Source organism: Scyliorhinus canicula, chromosome 12, assembly GCF_902713615.1.
Source record: "Scyliorhinus canicula chromosome 12, sScyCan1.1, whole genome shotgun sequence".
Classification (NCBI taxonomy): Eukaryota; Metazoa; Chordata; class Chondrichthyes; order Carcharhiniformes; family Scyliorhinidae; genus Scyliorhinus; species Scyliorhinus canicula.
In genome coordinates this window covers 24,891,731-24,904,583 of record NC_052157.1, presented here as the reverse complement: position 1 = coordinate 24,904,583, position 12,853 = coordinate 24,891,731, and the positions used below count along the sequence as shown (strand labels likewise).

Here is a 12,853-nt window from a genome sequence, read left to right as displayed (position 1 = left end):
ATGGGTCACGGCCTGTCCCACGGCAGCCTTTACGATTCTCCGCATTTGCGGAGAATCACGCCCAAGGTGTTTAAAGTGTCTTGACAGGGTAGATACCGGGAGGATGTTTTCTCTTGTGGGAGAGGTTGGAACAAGGGGACACAGTGTAAGAGTAAGAGGTCTGCTGTTTTCTATAGAGATGAGGAGATATATTTTTATGGAATCCCTACAGTGCAGAAGGAGGCCATTTGGCCCATGAGGTCTGCACCAACCCTTTGAAAGAAACCTAGGTCCACCCGCAAACTCACCTGATCTTTGGACACTCAGCGGCAATTTCCGAAGAGGCGGCGCAATGGCACAGTAGTTAGCATTGCTGCCTCACAATGCCAGAGACCCCGGTTTGATTCTGACCTCGGGTGACTGTCCGTGTGGAGTTTGCACATTCTTCCCGTGTCTGCGTGGGTTTCCTCCGGGTGCTCCAGTTTCCTCCCACAGACAAAAGATGTGCAGGTTAGGTGGATTGAGTATGCTAAATTGCCCCTCGGTGGGGCTACAGGGAATAGGGTTGAGGTTTGGGCCTAGGTAGTGTGCTCTTTCAGAGGGTCGGTGCAGACTCAAAGGGCCGAATGCTCTCCTTCTGTACGAGAGGAATTTTATGAATTTAGCATGGCCAGTCCACCTAACCTGCACATTGTTGGACTGCGGGAGGAAACCAAAGCATCTGGAGGAAACCCCCGCAGACACCCACAGTCAGCCAAAATCGGAATCAAACCTGGGTCCCTGGCACTGTGAGGCAGCAGTGCTAACCACATTTTCTCTGAGGATTTGTTAGTCTATTGAGTTCTCACCACCAGGGAGCATTGGAGGCTGGGTTATTGCATTTACTCAAGATTGAGTTGGGAGTGGAGGATTATGAGGGTCAGACAGGAAAGTGGAGCTGAGACCACAGCCGGGTCAGCCATGATCATATCGAATTGTGGAGCAGGCCTGAATGGCCGACTCCTCCCAGGCCCTGTGCTCCTATGATGAACAGCTGTGCTGGAAGCCAGCCACAAAATGGCTCATGTTCCAGATCAAATTAATGAACATGATGAGTTTCTGCTGATTTTATTCCCCCATTTGTGACCCTTCAAGGAGGCTCTTCAAATTCCGCTCTCTCTATTGGTGGCTGAGAATCAGTAGGCACACTTTTCAAAAGTGTTTAACTCTTTAATTTACTAAGAAACTAACAGATACCTGCAGCACTACTAAATGGTTCTGACGTTTTCGGTTAGCTCAAATCCGGGGCGACACGGTAGCACAGTGGTTAGCACTGTTGCTTTACAGCTCCAGGGTCCAGGTTCAATTCCCGGCTTGGGTCACTGTCTGTGCGGAGTCTGCACGTTCTCCCCGTGTCTACGTCGGTTTCCTCCGGGTGCTCCGGTTTCCTCCCACAAGTCTCAAAAGACATGCTATCAGGTAATTTGGACATTCTGAATTCTCCCTCGGTGTACCTGAACAGGCGCCGGAATGTGGTGACTAGGGGATTTTACAGTACCTTCATTGCAATGTTAGATTAAGCCTATTTATGACAATAAAGATTATCATTATTATTATTAAGTCCGATTGTTGAAAGACAGATAAGTTCCTGAGGCTGCATGCATCAGGAATACCAAATTTCAAACCATCATAACAACTTATACTTTAATAAAAAAGGGTGCTGATTGGTTAGCAAGAGGACTCTGATTGGCGGAGGCATTGCCTTGGAGAAAGCAACGGGAGACTATGGGTTCCCCAAGTTCCCGAGCATTTTGACAAAAGGGGCAAGGCTCGAACATATTCCTCTTGTTTGAAGAGAAAGGTCCATGCCTTTGAATGTACGTCCCATCTAGCAAGTATCAATGAACTATGTTATGTGCTCAATTGCCTGTTAGTGTAGGTAGTAGCGCATTCAATTGTTCAGCTTGTTTAAAATCACCCCCAGGTGGAGGACTGAACATCCTTGTGCTTATTTTTGAGATAAACCAATTTTCAGTTGTATTAATAAAACCACACCCCAGGTTAGCACTCTTAAATACGTCACAATGTTCTTAATGCAAGTAGAAAATCAATTGCACTCTAAATCATTGCTTGCTTTCACTGCCTCATGGAAGATATTGGGGGCGATTCTCCAAGCCCTGCGCCGGGCCGGAGAATCGGAGCTACCGCGCCACGACACCCTGACGCCGGCGTGCGATTCTCCGAGGTGTGGAGAATCAGCGCCATTTGCGGTGGCGCGTTTGGCACGTCACCGGCTACAGGCTGCTGGAATCGGCGGGGCTGCCGATTCTCCGGCCCGGATGGGCCAAGCAGCCGCTCCGACACGACAGGTTCCCGCCGGCGCTGTTCACCCCTGGTCGCTGCCGGTGGGAACTCTGCGGGAACCCTTGGGGGCGGCCTGTGGGAGGGGGGGCCTTCGATGGTGTCTGACCCGCGATCGGGTCCCACCGATCGGCGGGCCGGCATCTCTGTTGGCGGGCCTCCTTTCCTCCGCCGGCAATGTTATATCCCTGCGCCATTTTTGTGTGGGACGGCATGGGGGAGGACGGCCACTGCGCATGCACTAGTTGGCGCCTGCACAACTGCGTATGCGCGGGACCCAAGGAATCCGACGCCGCGCCGAGGCCCCACCCCCGTAAATCGCGCCAGCCCCACGGAGGCCCCAGAATGGGGTCTGGGAACGGGCGTCGACGCCGGAGTAAAACACTCCGGTTTTTACTCCGGCGTAGGCACTTAGACTCCCGTTGGGAGAATCCCGCCCCTTATTTTTGTGATTACGTAAATGTGTGTTTTTTTTTAACGGAAATGTCATCTGTAATATTACTCTGGGGAAACAAGTGCCGTTTGTTTCTACGATTGCCAATTGCTTGGTGTGGAAACTCTACCCCTCACCATCTTTTGCCTTTTATTAAAATGCTGCGGTCAACTTTTTTTTTTGTTGCTAATTTACAACACAAGCTGGTCCCAAGCATGAACATAATCAAGGCCCTTTAAATTCAGGCAAAAGTCACGATTTAAGAAGCATCTAATGGAGAGCCAGCCTCGTCCCTCCACATGGCTTCCATTTTAGTGGAGAAACGAGCCAATCAACTATCACTGCTCTTTCAAGCCAGGTTCTCCAGAGATAAAATTAGAAGCTGTCACAAAGAATTTATTCAAAGCGCGTTGTGAGATCAGTGCACTTCAGATGTTTTCAATTCCTATGACCAACTGCAGATAATTTCGCAGTAAAATTATGTTGCAGTGATTATGTTACCGATCTCTTTAAAGATGACTGGCTAGGGTTTTAGCAAAGCGGCTTATGTTTGTTTATGAACTCAATGCAACTGTGGTGAGAAATGTCACTAGACTGCTTGCGTCCAGGAATAAGAGTTGTCAATTGTCAGAAGAAAGTGATCCTTTAATACTCTGCCCCGATAAGCTTGCAAGGCTGCTGCTGAGTTACTGCGGAAACCCTCATCAACCAAATAGAAAGGGGCCCAAAGCCTGAAGTGACTTAGTAAGCTCTGAATAGCAGACTGGCAGGCTGGGCCTTGCCCAATCCTTTTAGCTCTTGCAGTTTCCTAACACAGGACCATGGATAAAAATTAGTCTGACATGAAAGACCCTCATTAAAAATATGCAGTGGGCAGGATTTTCCAGCCATTCCCACTGGCGGGATCTCCCGGTCCTCCCAACTATGACCCCACATGGGATGGTGCGAACAATGGGTTACCCCATTGACAGCAGTGGGAGCGGGTGGTCCCGGCCACCGCCCAGTTTTATAATGAAGGACCAATTTCAAAGCTGTAATTTAATCTTGGGGCATCAAATAGTTTGGAAATTACTTTTTTTTTTGTCGGGTGGGGGAAGTTGGGTTCCCTTTTGTGTACATATCACTGCCGGGAAATAAAAAATGTCTCTATCGTTCAAGTTCTCATAGCGTCCAGTTAAACAGTGTCATTCCCTCTCTTCTGTCCGAACCATGTATCTAATCCCCACTGCAGAACTGTATCTCCCACTAGTAAGCCTATTCCATTTCCCACATTGGCTCTTGTATGGGATTCCCGAAGTGAGGTTGTCAGTTGATACCTGATTATGGTCAGTTCTGAGCTGTGGACCGTGCCCATTCAAAATCGGATTGATTGTCTAAACCTATTTCACATGGAATCCATGCAGCCATCTGACACATTTTCATCCAATTGGTTTTGTCTCAATTTAAAAAAACAAGTCCCGGAGAGATGACCAGAACAGCCCCCGATTTCACTTCAAAAAAAATAATAATTTCACGGAATGTGGATGTTGCCGGCATGGCCAACATTTGTTGCCCGTCCCTTAGTGCCCTCGAGAAGGTGGTGGTGAGTCACTGCCTTTGAACCGCTGAAGTCCCTGCGGCGCACCCACGGTGCTGTTAAGGAAGGGAGTTCCATGTCTTGACCCAGCGGGAAGTGGAGGAATGATAATACTGTCCCACATGCTCCCGAGTGGCTGAGTTTGGAATTTAGTTGTGCAACAAACTCACCTTAGTTCCCTGTTTCCTTTATGTAAACATGGGAACAGAATGGGCCTATTTATTATGGGTAGCCGTTGAGGAGGGAAAAGCATAAACTTCTGAAGAAGCAAAGGAAGTAAGTTCAATAAAAACATGGGGAGTCCACTCCGAGTAAAATAAAAAGCAAGTTTTATTTACACACACAAACTACCAGGATTCTGTTCTGGTCGGTGCCTCACTGGCATCTTTTATACATTGGGTAATTGAGATACCCCACCCCGAATGGGGGAGCTCGTACTCCGAAAGGAGCGTGGGGAAGATAAGTATTCCCACCCCCTTGGTTCTATGCGGGATATTTTTTTTTTTTCTTTTTAAAAAAATAAATAAATTTAGAGTACCCAATTATTTTTTCCAATTAAGGGGCAATTTTAGCGTGGTCAATCCACCTATCCTGCACATCTTTTGGGTTGTGGGGGTGAAACCCACGCAAACACGGGGAGAATGTGCAAACTCCACACGGACAGTGACCCAGGGCCGGGATTCGAACCCGGGTCCTCAGCGCCGTAGGCAGCAATGCTAACCACTGTGCCACCGTGCTGCCCCTATGCGGGATATTACGGTAAGGTTGACATTTAAAAAAATATTCCATCGCCTTTTACCCTTGTTGTCCAACAGTGTAGATTTACCCCCCCCCCCCCCCCCCCCCCCCTCCCCCCCCCCTCCCCACCCTCCCGGACTTGCTATCTTGGACAAAGTTTGAACCCTGAGTTGCTGCCAAATGGTCCCCCATCGGCAACAAGTGCAGTTAGCACTGTCATTTCTTGTGGCATTGGGCGGTATTTTCCACGCCCTCCCGCGTGTTTCTTGGAGGGACGAGGCGGTGGGATCTTTGGTCACGCTGTTGTCAATGGGGATTCCCATTGAATCCACCCCCTGCCACAGGGAAACCAGCGGCGGGCGCTCACCGTCGGCAGGACCGGAAGGTCCCCCTGGTGACAACAGCCGGAACCCCCTCCATTGTGCCTGATTTCAGCTTCCGGAATGGCTGTACTTTATTTTGCCACCCATATTGTAAATGTGGCACGACCCACACAGGCCATTCCTATTGTTTTTTTTGACTGGTTAGTAATTTAAAAAGTAACATTTGTTCAATTTGCTGAGGTGTGACCCATTAGCAAAGACCCCTTCCTCAATACATACCAGGATAGAACACAGCAGACATCCCGGTCCTCGCCCCATCCCATCCATCCTTCCCAGTAATTTTGGTAAAGGAAAGGAGGAACCAGGTGGTTCATCAGGCAGTCGATCCACTCTGGCCATTTTCTGCTGCTATTAACATTTTTCCTGCATAGTCCAATTTATTTATAAGTAATTGAATTACACAGTTACTGATAACCAACAGCACAATACTTTGATGTGCAAAATACTCCTAAATGATAAAATGTTAACTGCTTGATGCCTCCATGCAGTTTGGGGAAAAAAGTCTATTGCACTCCTAAGGAAGATTTCACTATCACAGGAGAAAGGAATTCATCCCGATGACCAGGCTATGAGTGTGCTACAAGGGGTTACCAAGCTACCAAGGGGTTAATAGCTACCAAGGGGTTAATAGCATTAGCCTAATTGTTAGAATGCATCATCAGCAATATCAGATGATGTAAGATTACCTGTGACTGGAACTGGAGGGAAGAACGTTTGAATGGAGTCCTGCTGAAATTTGTTTCTGTAAATAGTCAATAAATGTTCACTCGATTGCTGCAGCATGATTTCCAGGTCTCTTCTATTGAACGTCCCTAGAGCTCAGTTGTGATATTAATACATGGTGGCAGCAGCAAAGCACCTCTTCTCGATGACCAGGCATTGAGGATATGGTACCTGCCGAATGTTGAGTAGAGAAGGGGTGAACAAGATCTTTGACCTCGCACAACCATTTCTGTTAGAATATGCCTGTGTCTCCATGTGACCCGATGACATGTGAGAACTGTGGTTCAGAGTGGAGTGAAATTCTCTCCAGCCTTTATTGAATTACTTTCCCTAATCTAATTTTGCTTAAGCTCAGTCAAACCTAACATTGCCGTGGAGTATTACATAGAAATACACATACATAGAAAATAGAAGCAGGAGGAGGCCATTTGGCCCTTTGAGCCTGGTGCACCATTCATTATGATCATGGCTGATCATCAAGTTGAATACCCTGATCCCGCCTTCCCCCCTTGATCCCTTTAGCCCCAGGAGCTATATCGAATTCCTAATTGAAATTACACGTTTTGGCCTATAGAATTCTAGTAGATATTTCAAGCATTATTTCCCTTTCATAATTCATGCTGACTTTGTCTAATTATACCACTGCTTTCCAAATGCTGTGCTATGAAATCCTTGATAATGGGAGCTAGCAACTTCCCTACTACCAATGTCTGGCTCACTGGTCTATAGTTCCCTGTTTTCTCTCTACCTCTCTTTTTGAGGGCTTCTGTTAGCTGCCCTCTAATCTGTAGGAACCATTCCAGAGTCCAAAGAATATTAGAAAATGACCACCAATGGGTGTATTTCAAGGGCCACTTCCTGAAGTACATTAGGATGCAGATTATCAGGCCCTGGAGATTTATCTGCCCTCAATTCCATTAATTTCCCACAAACCATTCATTTACTAATACCAATTTCCTTCAACTCCTGATTGAAACTTGTGTTTCTCAGAATTTCCAGTCTTATTCATATCTTCCTTTGTGAAAACAGAAGCGAAGTACGAGTTTAGTTCCTCAGCCATTTCCTTGTCCCTGTTATGAATTCCCCCGTTTCTGGCTGTAAGAGGCCGATATTAAGTTTTTACTAATCTTTTTCTCTTTACATACTATAGAAACTTTTACAGCCAGTTTTTATGTTTCCCTCTAGCTTATTAACATATTGTATGTTCCCCTTCTTAATCAATCCCTTGGTCCGCCTTTGCTGAATTTTAAACTGTTCCCAATCCTCAGGTCCATTGATTTTTCTTGCTAATTTGCAAACCTCGTCTTTGAATCTAATATATCTCTAATTTCCCTTGTAAGCTATGGTTTGGCCACAGTTCCACTTGTACTCTTGCTCCAAATAGAAATAAACAACTTTTGGAGTTCACCTATTCGTTCCTTGAATGCCTGCCATTGCCTTTCCGCTGTCCTTCCTTTCAGTAGTGTTTCCCAGTCCACCATAGCCAACTCGTGTCTCAAACCATCATAGTTAACTTCTTTGAGATTCAGGACACTGGTCTCAGAATCAACTACCTCTGGTCACTCATCCCCAAGGGTTCTCTCACAACTAGATTGCCAGCTAATCCTTTCTCATTGCACAACACCCAGTCCAAGAAGGCCTGTTCCCTTGTTGGTTCCTCAACGAATTGGTCCAGAAAACCATCTCGTATACACTCCAGAAATTCCTTCTCTATTGTACTGTGACTAATCTGACTCACCTAATCTGTATGCAGATTAAAGTCATCCATAATTGTTAGTACCAGGACAGAGAATGCAATTTAATAGTAATCTCAATGAACTATAAATCTTATTTTCAAAATTGGCAGTGAAGATGATAACCTTTTCTTCCCCCATTGGTCCAAAGATCGATCCATAATTTGAAGGGTGAAGAGAAGCAAGGATTAATTTGACGTTACATTGGCTGACTATGGTATTTGACTTCACGTATACGCTGTTCGCTCAGTGAGTAGCTCGCCCCTAATTCAGGAGGAGGTTGTGGGTTCAAGTCCTGCTCCAGAGACTTGAGCAGTAAAATCTAGGTTGACACTCCAATGCAGTCACGGAGGGAGTGCTGCACTGCTGGAGTGGCTAACTTTCAGATGAGAGTCTAAGTCAAGACCCCCACCTGCTTTTTCATATGGATATTAAAGATCTGAAGAGGAGCAGGAGGGTTCCTTATATTTATTTCTCAACAATATAACAAAAGCCGACTATCTGCTCATAATCGCATCGTTGTTTCTGGGACTTGGTTGGTACAAATTGGCTGCCAAGTTTCCTGCATTACAACAATGACTGATCTTCAAAGGTACGTAATTGGCTGTAAAGCATTTTGCAATGTCCTGAGTTTTGTTATGGATATTATATAAAATACAAGTCCTTTTCTGGCTTTCTTAACTTTGGAAATATTTGAATATTACTATGTACAGGAGTCCCCATTTTTGCAATTCTGTTGTACCCAGACTAACCAAAAAACAACTCGCTATTTTAGAGCACCTGCACCATCGTAAAGCCTCCCAAGACATTTATCAGGAGTATTATCAAACAAAATTAAAATATTTCATGTGCTGAAGTAATAGCATCGGTTGAAGCACCAAGGCACTTTTTTGACCAGTAGGAAGATTAAGTGACACACCATATCCTCATCATTCCATTTTGGCCTTCACAGCTACGCACTTTGCTGTACCCTCTGTTAGACCCCAAATTTCTTTTGGGATACTAGATGAGAAACCTCGAGCAATTTTCAATTTGTAAAACTGTGAAGAAAGGATACTTCGCCCCAGGAGTGATGACTCTGACCAATAGGTATCTTTCATGTTAAAACAAACTTTAATTTAAACACAGAATTCACCACATTAACATTAAAGAAATAGCTTTACGATTAACAGTTAAGTAGTTCTTAAATAATACTTAACTTTAACGTATGCCCTACACCTTCACTATATATATTCCAACAAGCAACCCAATACAGTTCACTCATAAATAAAGTTTGTAATCAGAGTTACTTGCTGTTCTCTGTGCAGACCTTTGGCGAGAGACCCTTTTAGGAACAACCTGAAAATCATTCTCTCTTGTCAAACTCAAACCGGACAGCACAACTGCCAAAACCATAGACAGACCTGGCCCCTCCCATTAATTACATCATTTGTATTGCACAAAGACATCCCATGACCTTCTTAGTTAGGACTAAACACGATCCCTCATTAATTATCTACAGGGAACTTCCGAAAATATAAACAATATTCCATTAGCCATCTCTCTCTAAACAAACAAATGGTAAAAATCAATGATTATTCCACCTTTATGACTCCTTAATCACAACCTGTACATTGTTTTAAACCTAAGTTTTTAATAATATTATTCATCACAGCTCATTTTTTTTCTAGGAGACTCAATATAGAATTGATCCGCAAACCAAGGAACTTCCACCTCTACGGAACCCTGATATTCTTGTGGGTGAAAATGATCTCACGGCGCTCAGTTATCTCCACGAGCCTGCAATTCTGCACAACCTCAAAGTACGCTTCATGGATTCGAAGCTCATCTATACTTATTGTGGTAAGTTAGGAACTATTCGACTGCCACTCTGCCCTTGACATTTGGAGGCAAAGGATAATTTAAACTCATTGAGCGAATGAAAAATCGGTAAGATTTTATTGTTAGTTTTGGCCAAAGGTCACATACACGATTCACTGGCACAGTGAACCAATTAATATCGGGTGGTACATACTTACGAATAAGCAAACATAGGGATTAAGAGCAGGAGTAGGCCATTCATCCCTACAAGCTTGCTCTGCCATTCAATAATATTCTGCTGGCCTCAATACCACTATCCTGCTGACCTCTGATACCCTTTCATTCCCTTGTAAGTGAAGAATCTATCCACCTCTGTCTTAAAAATATTCACTTACTCCCCATCTCTCTGTACCCGCTCCCTGGGAAAGGTGAATGGATTTCAACAAAGAGATACCGAATTATTTTTAATTCTGATAGTTCTCTGATGTGGTATGGCTAACCTAGTTGTACATAAGTAGTGGGTGAGTTTGTCATTATAACAGTGTTGGATTCCAGCACCTGACACTCGCTGCTGGAAGTCTGAAAATAGGTCATAATACTGTCTCTGATTCTACTTTGGGCAGTCAGGCAATGCCACTTACTGGCACTGATATTGTGCTCTGCTATGGTTGAAGAAAAGCTGTTATTTTCTCTCCTAGAAACAGTAAATGCGTTGCATATATTTGTGATCCTGTTGATTGCAAATTGGTGCAATTTCTCTTTACCATCGTAGGAAGATGAAACTTTGGTGGTAGAATGTAACAAGAGGCAATATATTCAATGCCGTTTGGACGTAGGGCCCTTTTGAAAAGGTTACTCTTGAATTCTGCTACCATTTGTCATAAGTTAGATACCGATTCCTTTTGACATTGAAGCAATAAAGAATGGATCAATGATCCTTGTCTCAACTCTCCTTCCTCAGAAGTCTTATTTTAACTCCGGAGATGTATGCTACCAAGAAGTTGCCTCACTAATGGCTTTGCTAAAAACTAACTAGTATGTTCCCACAATCATGCTGCTGGGGTGGAATAGTCAGCCACTTCTGTTGGGCTCAGCCACTCGATCACTGGAATCCTGTTGTGTAGATTTCCAGTGAACTTGATTAATTCCCACTGCATGAATGATCAGAGTTTGTATCCATTCCCACTTGTAGATGCCAAATGGAGTAAATACATCTTCCTCACTACCCCTGTACAAACTCCAGTCGAGTACTAATGATTCGTTTCCAATCTCCTAATTGCCTAGGATTAGAAAGGGGCTGGTTTAGCACTGGGCTAAATAGCTGGCTTTTAAAGCAGACCAAGGCAGGCCAGCAGCACGGTTCAATTCCCGTACCGGCCTCCCCGAACAGGCGCCGGAATGTGGCGACTAGGGGCTTTTCACAGTAACTTCATTTGAAGCCTACTATTGACAGTAAGCGATTTTCATTTCATTTCCACTTGCTCGGCTGTTCGTCTCGGAACCAACTTGACTCAAAAGGAATGCCACTTAGTTTATCCTCTCCGATGACGATGGGAAAATTACCATCTCTTGTGCTTTAATCACAGATGGTTGAACTGCTTTGAAATCGCATGCGGTGTTACTGTGTAACTTCTCACTTTGCCGGTGCGATAACCCTCACAAGGACCAAGCGGGAATCGCTGATTGATCTCCCCTGCATTTTCGTAGAATACCAGTTCCCATGGTGAGCGAGTGGAGACTCACTCAGCTGGGGCCCAATAGAGCTTTTAAATGTCACTCCCAGACCCGGGCCGGCAGTTCCCGATAGTCCTGGGCCGGGGTGTTTATTTTGTGTGTCGCACCAGCGGCTTTATTTTCGGTTTTAAAATAAACCAGTTTGGCCTTTCATTCATGCCTCCTGGGATTATTACAGCCACCATCGCTTTCAGGACGTGTTATTTGACAGAACCCTGTTGTTGATTACAGCTCCCCTTGCATTTGGCAATGTCGTTGACTCAAATTGTAACTTTGTCAATAATTCCGACAGATTTGCAACTGAATTTCAGCAAATCATTTTGCTGCAGCTGATACCCATATTGGATTCCACTAACCCCAGCTGCAAAGGAACCTGTTGAATGCACCTATCTGTCATCATTCATGGGGAAGTTCATAATCACAATCCCTTGAATTGATGGAAGGGAATGATTAGATCAGTGATTCCATATACAATTTGAGCGTCAATGTTTATTCAGCCTTCTGATTCCAAAATGTATCTTTCCCCCCCACAGATTATTCCACTGATTAATTTCCAATTGGATCTGCAGCTAATTGTTTTGTGACTACTATTTATATGACCTTCACACATTGATTTATTTTGATATTTGGTTTGTTGTTTTTTTCTAACGGATCGTGTTGAAGCAGTTGTTTTCCTGGGAATATCCTATTCCGCTTGCACGCAAGGCAAACTTAACCTGAATCTGTTTAGGGTCAATAGAACAAAGGGAGTGGCCCTTCCCTCTGTTACAGACCAAAACCAACATCAACTCCCAATCTTAATGAAGCTGTTGGCAACAAATATTGATGAGTCATTTAGAATCGTAGAAATTTTAGTATAGGTTTGGCCAGTAATGCTTGTGGCTAAAATTGTGTTGAAGTTGGAGTCAGCAGCCATTTCTCTGCATTTTCCATGTGCCCTTAATAAGAGTTTCCTTCTGTCTCTGTTTCAAAGATGTGCAGGTTAGGTGGATTGACCATGCTAAATTGTCCATCAGTATCCAAAGATGTGCAGGTTAGGTGGATTGACCATGCTAAATTGTCCATCAGTATCCAAAGATGTGCAGGTCAGGTGGATTGACCATGCTAAATTGTCCATCAGTATCCAAAGATATGCAGGTTAGGTGGATTGACCATGCTAAATTGTCCATCAGTATCCAAAGATGTGCAGGTTAGGAGGGGTTGTGGGGGTGGGGGAGTGGGCCTGGATGGAGTGCTCCTTCGGAGGGTCGGTGCAAATGGCCTCCTTCTGCACTGTAGAGATTCTATAGATTCTATTCACGTGTGGCAATATATTTCCTATTCAAACAATTCTGTGATTGGAAAGGAAATTTGAACTGTGCCCTTTGTGCCTTACACCGATGTTAATAGAGTGGGCGGGGGAAGGAAAGCTAGA

At 44.5% G+C, this 12,853-nt stretch overlaps 1 protein-coding gene across 15 annotated transcripts in view; it reads left to right on the top strand.

Moving 5' to 3' along the window:
- myo5aa (myosin VAa) overlaps positions 1-12,853 on the top strand; it is a 256,275-nt gene that overhangs the window by 84,108 nt on the left and 159,314 nt on the right. For all 15 annotated transcript variants that reach the window (XM_038812894.1, XM_038812901.1, XM_038812903.1 and 12 more), the window contains exon 3: positions 9,576-9,747. In XM_038812894.1, coding sequence (XP_038668822.1) covers positions 9,576-9,747 — 172 coding nt within the window. The remainder of the gene's footprint in view (positions 1-9,575; positions 9,748-12,853) is intronic.